The sequence below is a fragment of the Mus caroli genome, unplaced genomic scaffold (genome assembly GCF_978045245.1).
Source record: "Mus caroli unplaced genomic scaffold, Mus_caroli_1 scaffold_19, whole genome shotgun sequence".
Lineage (NCBI taxonomy): Eukaryota > Metazoa > Chordata > Mammalia > Rodentia > Muridae > Mus > Mus caroli.
In genome coordinates this window covers 31,884,341-31,898,417 of record NW_028227274.1, presented here as the reverse complement: position 1 = coordinate 31,898,417, position 14,077 = coordinate 31,884,341, and the positions used below count along the sequence as shown (strand labels likewise).

At 40.4% G+C, this 14,077-nt stretch overlaps 1 protein-coding gene across 5 annotated transcripts in view; it reads left to right on the top strand.

Annotated features, from left to right (window-relative positions):
- Fam13b (family with sequence similarity 13 member B) overlaps positions 1 to 14,077 on the top strand; it is a 91,355-nt gene that overhangs the window by 61,775 nt on the left and 15,503 nt on the right. For all 5 annotated transcript variants that reach the window (XM_085833473.1, XM_085833475.1, XM_085833474.1 and 2 more), the window contains 4 exons: positions 4,895 to 4,959; positions 7,113 to 7,161; positions 7,872 to 8,019; positions 12,142 to 12,352. In XM_085833473.1, coding sequence (XP_085689599.1) covers positions 4,895 to 4,959; positions 7,113 to 7,161; positions 7,872 to 8,019; positions 12,142 to 12,352 — 473 coding nt within the window. The remainder of the gene's footprint in view (positions 1 to 4,894; positions 4,960 to 7,112; positions 7,162 to 7,871; positions 8,020 to 12,141; positions 12,353 to 14,077) is intronic.

The following is a 14,077-nucleotide window of genomic DNA, read 5'->3' as shown; positions in this document are numbered from 1 at the left end:
CAAATACATAATTTTTAAAAACTATGCCACATGTCTAAATCTAACAGAGTGACGATTCCAATCTGGGATCAATAACATACACACATGATATCAAAGGTACTAGAGTGAATGAGACCATCAAGGAAGTGAATGAAACAAGAAATCTAATAACAGAGCCCTGGACTGCTCAAATTCCAAAGATCCAAAAAATGAACAGCAAAGAGGCTTGGCATAGTTTGACTAAAGAAAAGAGTATCAACAGTGAGAGAGATACCCTGGAAGCTCAATGGAGAGTTGGAGATAATTACACAAGTGAATCAATTTTGCTATTAGGCCATCTAAAAGATGTTCAGTACATATCTGTTGGGACTGCAAGAGCAGCTTCAGAGGAAAGACTAAGAGTGTGTGTGTGTGTACATGCCACAGCATGCTTGTGGAGGTCATAGAACAAGCTTGGAGATCTGAGTTTTGATCTCCAAAACCCAAATATTAAAAACAAAATTTTTCCAGCACTGGGGAGGCAGAACTTGATTTTCTCTTCCAACTTAGAGGTAGTCAAGCTTGGCTACATGTGCCTTACTGGCCATCTTGCCATCCCTATGAACGTTTTCTTAAAGAGGAGAAAGTTGGTTCACGATTGGAGAGACAGGAAGGCCTTTCTGCTGAAGGCACTTGTCCTGATGATTTTCCCTTGCCGCCGCCTGAGCTGTCTAGCTGAAGGGTGAGTTGAGACTCAGGGTGCTGTAAGTTCTCTGTGGAGAACTGATGAGAAGGCACGTGGGGAGGGAGGAAGACAGGAACTTCCTTCACAGGGAAGGAGCAAGCGCTTCTTGTCTGTGTCATTTCTTCTTTTCTCTTCATTTTTGTTTTTTTTATTTGGGTTTTGTTTGTTTTTTTTTGAGACAGATCTTACAGTTCTCAAATACTAACATTATGTGTGTGTGCCTCTATAGATGGTTCTGGGCATGAGAATAGTTTTCATGTCATTTTTCTCTGTATGTGCATGTGTGCATGCCAGGGGACAAGTTTTAGTGCTCCTATAGAGTTGGTCTATTTGTTTTGAGACAGCATATCTCACAGGTGAGCATACACTTGTCTCTGCTTCCCAAATGCTGGGTGGTGGTGGTGGTGGTTGTTGTTGAAGTGAGGGTTTTGGAGATCAAAGCTCAGGTCTTCATGCTTGCAAGGCAAGCACTTTACTGACTGCTCTTTCCAGCCCTTATTTTTCTTTTATATTGCTTTCAGTTGCTTTTTTATTTATTACTTCAGTAGTTGAAAAGCATATTTAAAAAAGTTGGTCATAGAAGGTGCTGCTGAGGCAGGAAGATCACAACTAGGTTGGCCTAGGCTACAAAGCAAGATTGATGTCAGTTTGGGGGAATATAATCAAACTTAGGGTTTGTGTGGTGATCTGAATGAGAATAGCCCTCATAGACCCATATGTTTAAATACTTTGGTCCCCAATTGGTAGAACTAACCATTTAGGAAGGATTAGGAGGTGTGGCCTTGTTGGGGGATGTATCACTGAGCTAGATGTAGATAGCCCACACCATTGCTCTCTGCTTCCTACTTGTGGATCTGATGTTATGCTCTCAGCTGCTGCTACAGCACCATGCCTACTTGCCTGCTGCCATGTTCCCCACCCTGACGGTCATGGACTCCAAGTTGCCTTGGTCATGGTGTTGTGTCACGGCAGTAGAAAAGGAATTAAGACAGCTGGGGTATGGCTATTGGCAGAGTACTACCTAACTTCAGAGGGTCCTGGATTAGGTTCTCCAGCACCCCTCACTCCCCTCACCTCCACACAATCAAAACAGTTGCATAGAGCTTGGCATAGTGGCACACGCCTGTCATTCTAGTACTGGAGGCTAATGTAGGTTAGGCTTTGTTTCAAAGAAAGAGACAGGCATTGTTTCAGTCATTTCAATTTCAAGTAAAAGTATAGATTAAATGAGAATTGGTGACAGGATAGCTTGTTTTTGTAATACAGGTTTCAAGATTTTCTGATAATCATACTTCTCCCCCACAAGTCAGGGTTTCTCAGGCTGTTCTGGAATTTATTATGTAGACCAGGCTAGCCTGGAACTCACAGAGATCTGCCTGCTTCTAACTCACCAGTATTGAAGTAATATGCCACTATGCCCAGCTCAAACTAATTTTTAAATTCTGTCTTAAAAACTAAGGCATATGAAATACTGGATTTTTGTTTTCATGTGCCTAGTTGTGGGAGAGCAGGGAGCTAACTAGTTTGAGAGGTGTGGGGCAGGCCTCAGGTGGAAGGAACCGGACTTTTATTTGCGTGGATACTCCTGTAGGGTGTGCAGTGGAATCACTCTGCAAAGCCTTTTTTCCTTCTGGGCTGGATGCTGGTATACAATGCGGGCTGGTTACCATGTGCTGTCTGGTTGTGGGTGGGGTTTATCAGCGGTCATCCCATCTGTGTGCTGTGGAACCTGGGTTTCTGAGGCTCACCATGGCTATTGCTCTTTTGGATTTGCTTTCCACCCTGCTGATTCTCACTCAGCAGGAACCTGTCAGCTCCTGTAGCATCCTAGTTTGTCCTGATTCTTCAGGCTTTGACCTAATACATAGAAACTCTGAGAATGTATTACATTCCTAATAACTTTTGATTTTTAGATCGTTGGTTCTCTCACACTGAGGTTTTTATCTTTTAAAAATCAAACATTGAAAATCTTAGACTTTTTTTGTTTATATGGGTATATCAGTATTTATCATCATAGAAGTAAAATTAATTTAAAAATAATTTATTACATAAATTCATTCGTAATTATTTTTTTCACTTATTTTTGTTTAATGTGTATGGGTGTTTTGTGCCCCTGCCTGCCTGAATGTATATGCACCACATGTGTGAAGTTCTTTTTTTGGAGGTCAGAAGAGGATGTCAAATCCCCTGGAACTGGAGTTACAGTGTGCCATATGGATGATGGGCATTGAGCCCTGGCTCTTTCTTTGCAAGAGCATAAGAGCTCCTAATCACTGAGCCACCTCTTTAGCCCCCTATTCATGATAATATTAATGGAATTATTTTCCTCTCTTCCTTTCTTCTCTTATTCTGTCTTTTAAGCACCCCCTCTTTGTTGCCCACTGTGCCTTGAATCTGTTTCCAGCTTTAGTCTGTTATCCTCTGAATAGTTGTGATTATGGCTTCCATCATGTTTGGCTAGAGCCTTCCATCCAAGTTTGTGTGAGTTGCACTTGTGCATATGCATGTGGATGGAGGTCAAAGGTTGATACCAACTCTCCTCTTCATTACTCTCTGTCTTAGGTTTTGAGACAGAGAGTCTGAACCTGAGGCTTGGCATTTTGGTAGATTTAGAAGCCAGTAAGTCCCTTGGATCCTCTCGTCTCAGCCTCCCCAGTGCTGGGATTGCAGGCTTGCACTACTGGGGCTGGCTTGTTACCTAGGTGCTTGGGTCTTCATGCTTACGTAGACGCACTCTGGTGGCTGAGCACTTTCCCTAGAAACCTCTTTTTCTTTCTTTCTTTCTTTCTTTCTTTCTTTCTTTCTTTCTTTCTTTCTTTCTCTCTCTCTCTCTCTCTCTCTCTCTCTCTCTCTCTCTCTCTTTCTTTCTTTCTTTCTTTCTTTCTTTCTAAATAGCTGTTCTCATAAAAGGTTTTAATTTGGGGTTTGTATCGATTTACGTTTGTAAATATAATTACTGCCTGCTTAGCGGGCAGGACAGGTGGAGGGAGGGGTCTCATATTTGCCTTTTGTATTCAGTCCACTGCCATGGGTTTGATTGGATGGAGAGTAGCAAACAGATCAGCTTCATAGAGACAGAGCCTAAGAAGGGTGGCAGGAGGGATCTGTGGGTAGAAGTGCATGCCACACAAGCTTGGTAGTCCCTGGAACCCACAGAGGAAGGAGAGAACCAATTCCTGAAACTTATTCTCTGATTTATACACATGCAAACACATACTAATAATGAATTAAAAAGTAAAAATAGGGCTGGTGAGATGGCTCAGTGGGTAAGAGCACCCGACTGCTCTTCCGAAGGTCCAGAGTTCAAATCCCAGCAACCACATGGTGGCTCACAACCATCCGTAAAGAGATCTGGCGCCCTCTTCTGGTGTGTCTGAAGACAGCTACAGTGTACTTACATATAATAAATAAATCTTAAAAAAAAAAGTAAAAATATAAGTTTTTGTTGATTTTAAAGGTTATAAAAATGTGAAAATGTTTATATACTTTGTGAAATTTTGAAGGGATTTGTATTATATTTGGGAGGTTTTTATTTTGTTCATTCATACAGCTTAGGCTGGTCTGTAGCTTAGGATGAGCTCAGACTTTGAGTCTAACTGCGTCTGACTCTTGAATGCTGAGATTACAGGCATGTGCCACCACATAAGTTTTCTTGTTAGAGGTAGTATTAATAAACTAATTGAAAAGTAGATTGTTCTGTGCTTCTGAGGCTCAAGCACCCTCCCCAGGCCACTGCAGGAAAGAAGTTATTTTAAATGTACACAGGCCAGAGCCTTTCCTATGCTATCATACCCATAGTTCAGAACTGTGATTTTTAAAGGAGGGATTTTTTTTTTTTTCCCCAAGACAAGGTTTTTCTGTTGTAGTCTTAGCTGTTCTGGAACTCACCCTGTAGACCAGGCTGGCCTTGAACTCACAGAATTCTGCCTTCCTCCGCCTCCCATGTGCTGTGATTAAAGATGTGCACTACCACTGCCTGGCCAAAAGAGAATTCTAAGGAAAGAGGATACTAGTGATTATTACTTGGAGAGAGAAAACCAGCATCCCCACAAGTACTTGATATGTTTCAGATCTTGAGGGAGGGTAAACCTTGTGTAGAAGAACTGTGCTAATGCCCTAATCTAGATTGGCATCTTTCTCTGACACATGAGTGTTGGGAGCTGATAAACAGTGGTGGTATTCTTTTGTCAGTCTGTAGGTATACTGTTAGAGCCTTGTAGTGACCACGGGGATAGTGAAGATGGCTGTCCTGAGAGGTAAGCCTTTCTTTGTTGTTGCTGATAAATTGTTTTGAGAATTGGAACAACTTCTTCACAGATTTTTGGTTGAAAATTTTGGGTTCATCTATACATTATAAGACATAGTTTGGTAAAAAGAAAATCGGGCTTCTTTAATTTTAATGGTAGATATAGATATATTAATAGCCACAAATATTTAGAACTTACAAGCCACATTAGTTATGAACATATTCAGAGAGAGCACAGCTTTTTTTAGAGATAACAAAAACTTTGATTTATAGAACAATTAGAATTTGATACTGTAAACAGACCCATCGGTGAGTTAATTGATTGTCTGGGAACTGTGGCCAGCCACTCAAAACTTAATACTTGCTTCGATGGGTAAGTGTGGGATATTTTTGGTTCCTGCTACTCCTCCTCACTGTGTCTAGGGATAATCTTTGTATTTGGTGTTTGTTCACCCCATCCATGTTAATGTGTTTGAGACAGTAAGACCCATCAAATGTAGTGTCTCCTCAGATACAGTCCCTTTGAGGAAAAGGTGTTTTAGTCAGTGGATAGAAGTTTTTTCCAGTCACTTGGGTCTTGCTACCCCTTTGCATCATTCTTTCAGAAGACGCCAAGATGTATATCTTCATAGTCTTAGCAAAGGTTATACTCAGTAATGAGGCCACTACATTTCCGGTTGCTGATAGCCTGTTGGTTAGGTAATGTTTTAATGCTGTTGTCTTTTGAGTAGAAACCTGTTGTTGGAGGGTAAGTAAATTCTTTGGAGCCCTGTCTCTGGAGTGTCCTCATACTCTGAAGATCCACAGTCTTCCTGCTTACAGCAGTTCCTTGTGCTTCCTTTCAGGAGGCAGGACTGATCCTCTTCCAGCCCAGGGAGTTTTGGAGCTATGGGCTGAAGATATAAGATTAACAGGCATCCCCAGAAAGATGACATCGGGATATGGTAGAGCAATAAGTATCTATTTAGTGAGGACCCAGTCTTTTTTGGAAAACTCTTTGCTCTTCAACTTGTGTGTAGGTTAGCAAACTTGTTGTAGATCCAGAGTGCTTTGTCTAGGTGGATTGCATTTTGCATGGTTAATAATCAAGTTTTTCAGATTAGGTAGTTATGTCTTTCAGAGTAAGTCTTTGAGAGTGAATCTAACTTATCCTACTACCATTTGCTTCTAGCCTGAGTAAAAGATGTTGAAGAAACCTGGTGGTTGGTGGTGCACGCGTTTAGTCCTAGCCCTTGTGAGGCAGGGGTAGGTGGGAAAGAAGAGTGCAGCAGCCTGGTTTGCAGAGCTCGTTTCAGGACAGCCAGGGGCTACGCAGAGAAACCCTGCCTTGATCCTCCCACCCCATCCCCCCCAAAAGAAGGCCTTGAGCCTTTCAGGGACTTTAGTTTATTTCTCAGGCCACCGAGGGTAAGATACTTCCATATAAAGAGATAACTTCTTGTGTTTAAATCAAGGCTTGTCTTCCAAGTGCCCACCACATTAATGACCACTTAAAGAGGCACTTAGGTATATGTATTAAATTAACACGGGTCTGTTAGAGGAGAATTTCCCATTTGTGGGCCTTAGTAACACTTGCTTTGTTTACTGGCCAAAGAGGTAGAGATGGTTTGTGACAATGTACAACATGATTTTTAAATAGAGGTTCATTTTGGGGGGGGGGAACTACAAGGTGAATTAAATCCCCTCCCTTTATTTTTTTGATGTAACCCTAGATTACGGTATACACTTGTGATAGTGCTCCGCCTTAAAGGACAGACCAAAACTTTGTTAAAAGTCTTTGCATGGATAGAACTGGTTAAAACTAATATTTATTTTATGGATTCTTTTTCTAATATGCATCAGTTCTCACTGACTGCTGTAATTGGTTTTTAATTTTCCTTTTATATAGATTTTTCTTTTTTGGGGGTAGTTTATGTGGGGAGGGAGTGGTAGAGAATATTAGTTTTCTAAACCTGAAGTGAGTCTGTGGATCTTTTCAGTATTGTGTGATTTTTCAGATATAGGGCTCCAAAGAATGGGCATATGCCCTGTTGATAACTTTTCACTTTCAGATTTTAAATGCTAATTACATTGGGAAAGAAAAGAAAGAATCTAGGTTAAGAAGAAGTAATAAAAGTACCCTTTCTATTCTTTATATGCTAATAATTATATTTCTGTTTCTAGGAAGGAATATTTATTATGTGACAGTGATAAATTGCCGCACTTGATTCTGGTGAGAACTATCTTTATATTATAGTTCTTAAAAATGTTGCTTAATGTGCCAGTTATTATATCTGGCCTTTAGTTCTTATATTGGATAAGTAGAAAGGAGTCAAATGTAAAAGTTACGCAGTAATTAATGTAACAAAATTATGGGTTATGAAAGTTCTTTCCTATATTTGAGACCTAAATTTGGTTTTCTAGTAAGACATTATAAAGTGCAAATTTACAATTGAATGTAGTTTTCTTGGGGCTAGAGAGATGGCTTTAACCATGAAGAGCACTGGATGCTCTGCTTTTTTAGTGGTCCTGAGTTCAATCCCCAGCAACTACATGACTTATAACGGTCTATTCATAGGATTCAATGCCATCTTCTGTGTGCACAAGCAAACAAAGCACTCATAAACATAAAATGCATAAATCTTTCCAGAGGACCTGGGCTTGATTATTAGCACCCATGTGGTGTCTCATAACTGTAACCAGTCTCAGAGGATCTGAGGTCCTCCTTTGGCCTCCTTGGGAATTAGGCATGCACGTGGTGCACATAATGTATGTGCAAGCAAAAGCCCCTTCTCCTATGCACAGATAAGTAGAAATGGGACAGTTGGTTTTGTTGGGACAGTAATGAAAAATGCATAGGGATATATGTGTGTGCAGATTGTCTCTGAGACAGTTGTGAAAAGAGTCATGGTTATGAAATGCACTCTTTATTTTAAAATACAGGATTCTAGTAGCAAGATACGTGATTTGAATGCCAACACTGAATTGGAAGTAACGGAAGGTCAGAGTGTTGGTGTTCAAGGAGAAGCAGCCTGTATACAGATTGCGCAGTTAGATCTGAAGAACGTTTCTGATGGTGATAAATGGGAAGGTAATTTTACCCAAGCATGTTATTCCCCCAAATACTGTCCCAAGGTGTGACAAGACTCCTGCCCTCCTCTGGACAGTGCTTGCCACCCTGATCTGTTCTCTCTAGGGGGTGGGGGGGGGGAAGAAGTTTATTTTTTGTTTTGTTTTTCCCAAGTACACTACTAGGGCAGCTCTCTCATGGGCAGAACGTAACTGAATTATTAGCTTTGCTGCTGCCAAAGGGTGCAGTGATGCATGCCTGTGACCTCAGCATGTGGGAAAGAAAGATGATCCTGAGTTTCTAGACCAGACCATCTCAGCACCCCTCCCTAATGCACCTTCCTCAAAGAAAGACCAAAATTTGTTAAAAATAAAAAGTGCCCTAGATTAAACTACAATAGATTAATTGTTAAATCACATGCTATCTCTTGGTCTTTGAAAGTTGAGCATATTAAAGTTTTGATGATTTTTACCAGTTTAGAACAGGTTATTCAGCTACCTTATAATCATCGAGAACAGGTTTTTATGTTTTTAATTCTTCACTGGTACTTCTGAGCAAAGATTGTATTCTATAGATTGCAAAAGTATTTTGGGGAGATGCTAAAATTTCTTAAAACTTTACACTGAAAAATTTTGGTAAATGTTTTACAGTAAAAATACCATAAATTATAAACAAATATGGGATTTAAGTGAATTATTTACATGCTAAAGTATTTACTTGGGAAAAACACCCAAGAATCTATCATTTCCTTAGCAGTCCATAAGAAGAAGATGGCTGACGAAATGGATGAGTACTGTGACAAATGTGGAGCAGTACAGTGTCAGTGGTTAGCACCTCTGTCAGCACTGTGTGCTGTATTGTTATCAACTGTAAAGCAAGACCTTGGAGATCCCTGAATCTGTGAGCTATGAATCTTCCTAATAAGAGAAAATGAGACAACTCAGGAATCCTAAGCCCAGTTTCTGGTCAAGTGGCTAGAGACCCCTGGGATTGAGCCTTTGAGAATTATTTGATGACGAACACACAGTGGCAATAACTGGAGGAATTGCAGTACCAGTGCTCTGAGTTCCTTTGCCATATGACCATAGTTTTAATATGTAGGGTTTTCTTCTTATTGTTGTTCTTGATTTTTAACCTAAAGTCCAGCCGTGCTTTAGAAGTCTTTAGCAAACCCTTGTCTGTGCCAATCTTTACTGTGAGCCTAACTTCAGCTAAATGAAGTTGGTTCTGTTTGACTTATTCAGAACTCTTAGAATGAATGCAGAAAGTCCCTTGAGTTACGAGAGGTTAGCATACTGGTGACAGTGAAGATGGCATGTCCTAGATGTGGAAAGGAAAGGAAACAGTGGAAAGGCACAGTGGCTGAAAGAGCATCCCTGGGAACCTTGGTTAAGAACGGAGTCTCTGAACATGAGGATTAGGATACTTTTGTCTCTTCTAGCGGGAGACACAAATAACCACTTAGGATCTCTGACGGAAGGAAGGCTCTGACCCTGTGTTAACACAAAGAGATGAACAGTTTCCATGGTTTGGAGAGGCTGGTCTCTATAGCTTGAACTTTCAGAGGAGAACCTGATGCTGGACTCTCCCCAACCCTGTCAGGATTCCCCTTGTCAGAGGAAAGGAGAGACCCTGCTCTTCAGTGCCCCCACCACACCCCCCACTCATCAGTCTCAGTAAGTCCATGTAGGTCTCTTTCCAGAAGAGGGTGGGTCAGTGACCTACACCAGAACCTCAGTGCTAGGACAGATGCGTGAACTTCCCAGCCCTGAGAGAGAAGGGTTGTCATTAATGTCATTAATGTTGTTCTAACTTTGCCACAAATGTAAAAAATGATTTTTTTTTTACAATTATGTCTTAGAATATTTTTGTTAAATCTCAAGAAATAAGCTTTCTTTAGATTTTATGTTCTTTGAAATCTGTAGACGTACTTTGTTTGTTCTCTAGTAGAGAAAGGGGTGATGCCACGAGTTCTGGCCCTCTTTACTATTCCCTAGTAAGTGAGGCTTTGGTTTTTTTCTCAAAGGGTAGTTAACAGAACACAGTCAGCAAGCAGGTTGTGTATCCCTACCTGTATGTAGTATGAATTTGTAGTCGCATCTTTCCCTCAGTTTTTCTGCTGACGACTTTGGGATAACATACAATAGCAGTATTTTTATGAGACACGAGCAAAAGGGAGGCTTTTCTTTGTTTCTTTTCTCGTTTTGGTCCTGGGGTTGAACCTAGAGCCTTCAGGATGCCAAGGAGTTCTCCACCATTTAGCAGTACCATCCTCAGCCTTCCAAGGGAGTCGCCTCTCTTCTGTCTGCCAACCATACCAGAAGGCTTCAAACACATGTGGTTAAGATGGTTTGGTTCATTGGCCTTGTGTCTGAATTTTAATAACAATCAGTTTTGAGTTTTCCTTACTTGTGAAGTAGAAATATATGTTTGCTTAAAGTTTGTTAGTAGTCATTTCTTTGAAGCAGGTTTTTCAGCCAAATTCCTGCCTGGTCCTGGGGAAATGCTATTGTGCCCTTGGCGTTGTGTTATGTGTATGGTTTGTTCTGCCTGGTCTGTGTGTTCACTTTAGTATTTTTTGCCATTTTTTCCATTTTATTAGCATCATGCCTTATCACTTTCCCCCTCATTGATTTCAAAACAATGCATCTGCAGAGAGGTGGGGAGGGTAAGTATGACTCGCACAGCTCAGCTTTGCTTTCCTCTGTGGCTCACTGGTTTGTCTTGTTTCAGCCCTCTCCTGCTGTTCCCACATGAAACTTCTGTGTTAAAAACTCAGAAAAAGGGTTTTGTAATTTCTTTTCTTAAAACATTAAAATTTCTCCTAAAATGTTCATTATTAGTATATCTGCTGGGACGCAGGTACAAGGGTTGCTTTGAAATCACTGTATTGTTGAGTTTATTGTGGGATTACATACTTATTACCCAAGTTTTAGTCAAACCAAAATGATCTAGGCCTCAAAGGCAAGGTAAATTATTTTCTAAAAACTATTACAAGATAATGCTTAGCTGGGCTGTGGTGGTGCACGCCTTTAATCCCAGCACTTGGGAGTCAGAGGCAGGCGGATTTCTGAGTTCAAGGCCAGCCTGGTCTACAGAGTGAGTTCCAGGACAGCCAGGGCTACACAGAGAAACCCTGTTTTGAAAAAACAAAACAAAAAGATAATACTTAAGTGGCTACTACATAGCATTAAACTAAATTGCTGAAATGGCTGGCTATCTTGATTATTCTCTAAAGAAAAATACAACTTTAAAATTTTTAATACTGTTAATACATTGTTCCATTTGTTTTTGCTTTTGCAATAGCTATTTCAATGAGATTTAAATTTTTAGTTCTAAGATAATATCTAGAAGTTCTTCCTCCCCCATACTCCAGTGATGCTTAAAAATAATGTTGTATTTGGCATATATTTATAGATGGTGTATTTGAGAAGAGATGTAAGTTATTAACATGGATTCAGTGGAGAGTGCACAGGATCACTGTAATACAATCCGTGTGCTTATGGAGCACCAGAGCTGTTTCATTTTCCCTTAAATACTGTTGTGGGACTAAATGTGTGTGTGTGTGTGTGTGTGTGTGTGTGTGAGTGATTCATAGGAACCTAATAACAGGAAATAACTAACATTACTTTAATGTTAACAGTTAACATTATTTCTTATTATTTAACATATTGTAGACAGGCTAAAATTAGCTCCTCATTTGGAATATTAGAATTCTTGTGGCATTAGTTCCATTTCTTAGTATGCTGTGTAGTGTGGGGAAAACTTTCATATATAAACATAGCCAGTCACCATCTGATAGTGAGAGACTGTTCACTGTTTCTAAGGAAAGACTTGTATTTGAAAGAATGTTTTTCTGTATATCATCTTTAGAATACTGAGTTAGGATTATGTTATATAACATCTTTAGAATTACATTTATAAAACTTTAAGTGCTCTTTCTTGCTTTTTTTAGTGGGTTTAGGCATGTAAGCGGTATCTCTTAGTGAACAAATATGAAGAATGTAGAAGCAGCAGGCGGCAGTATGAATATGCTAGCATTTCTTGCTCTGATGTTTTCCCCTGCTATGTATAAAATGAACCCACTATACAATGATATAGGCTCAAGTCACCCATAGTGTTATCCTTGTGTTTGTTTCACAGAGCCATTTCCTGCATTTAAGTCTTGGCAGGAAGACTGTGAGTCTGGAGAAGCTCAGCTGTCTCCACAGGCTGCCAGGATGACTCACCATCCCCTGGGAGAGGACTGCCCTCCAGTATTATCTCATCGCAGTTTAGATTTTGGGCAAAGCCAACGTTTCCTACATGATCCAGAAGCTTTGGATTTCTCGTCAAAGGCACTTTCCTTCACTAGGTATGGGATCTCTTGTATTTGAAAAGCAGTTCTTACTCTGTACACAAATCCTTCCAGGCCTGTAAATCTGTCTGTCTATTCAACTGCTGTTGTATTTTGAATTTATTGAGGCTCCGTAGTACTGGGGGTTTACTGTTAGACGGTAGGCGGTTCCTGTGGTTTAGTCCTCATGTATTCACTAATAATTGGAGTGCAGAATTCTGAAAGTGAGAGGCTGACTAGTTTGTACTGCTCTAATTGAATCTTAATTTTAATTGAGATATAGTGGCTCTGGCATCTTGTAGCATCATAGAATGCACATACATCCTAGAGGAGCTGCCACACCACTGTGTGGGCCTGAGTATCTACTGCCAAATGGATCTCTGCCCTCTACGTTCTTGGTGGGGTGGGGGTTATGGGGAGGGGAATACAAAAAGAAAATGCAAAAAAGAAAAACAACAAGAAAAATCGATGAACTGTCCAAGCTGGCAGAGGCAAGAGAACTTCCGTGGAAAAGGGACTGTTGTCTCTCCTGTAGAGTCCCATGCCTTCAGTCATTTGGCATTCATTTGGCTCAGCAGTGCCAAGAAAGCAATGTCTGTCTTCTAGATTCAAACTGGCATGTTTTTTTCAGCTCATGGAGTTGGAACAGTATCAAGAAACCAGAGTTTGCTAAGAACCAACACCACAGCTTGTCATTCATGTTTAACAAATTAATTTTGCTATTGAAAATGGAATCTCTGATTATTTTTATTCCGATAAGTTTAAAATGTGTTACTATTACTGTCTTTATGATACTGTGTTGGGGACAGGAGATCTCATGCTGTGACGAAAGGAAGAGGACAACGTAGTAGAGTCAGCTCCTTCCCTTCCACCATGACCTGGGGTCTGCCTATCAAACTCAGGTCATCAGGCTTGCACAGCAAACTTCTTTGTCTGTTGAGCATCCTACCATTCTGGGAAACCTTTTTGATGGTCAGAGAAGATAGACACTTGATGGTGCACATGAAGAGCAGACACTAACGACTACTAACTTCTTCCAAAGAATGCCTCCAAATGAAGGGAGGCAAGCTCCAGGGTTGCTGCTGTATCTTTAGAAAATCTGAGTAGCCATAGGTTGAGCTTTAATACTCTTTTTCCTGCTAGTCTGCAGACTTACAGTGAAAGGGAAACTTACATAGTCAGTCCGTAACACAAACATTGTCTTAAAAGGCTTAGAAAGACTTCTTTGGGATGGAAACAAATTGCATCGTGAGACCTTGGAGCCTGTTATCTATAGCTCATAAATAGAAAGGCTCATTGGAGGCACCCCAGTGCTTCTGGGTCTGCCTCCATTCTGAGGTAGGAGCTCCCCTAGGTGGCTCATCTGGATGCATACTTTCCTAAGGAATGTTGAAGAACTGGGACAGATGTTAACTGAAAATTTTTACACAGGAGCTAGGCAACATGCCTCACTTGCCTAGCTCCTGTGTAGATTTTTTACAAGTTATTTACAGCTTTAGTGTGGAGATATCTGGAATGAGATAGTGAACCTATTATTGGTAACGTTCAGAATGCAAGATACCATTTGAAGCCTTTACTGTGAGCTGCATGATTTGTGTGGCTTTTTTCTATTACTGTTGTGTCTGTTTTTGTTGGGTTTTTATTCTCAGCATTGAATGTAAACAGCAGGGTTTTAACCTCAGTAGGAGAACATGTGTGCAATGTCACTTCCTAACATCCAGGTAGCATTCTCTTCTATAATTC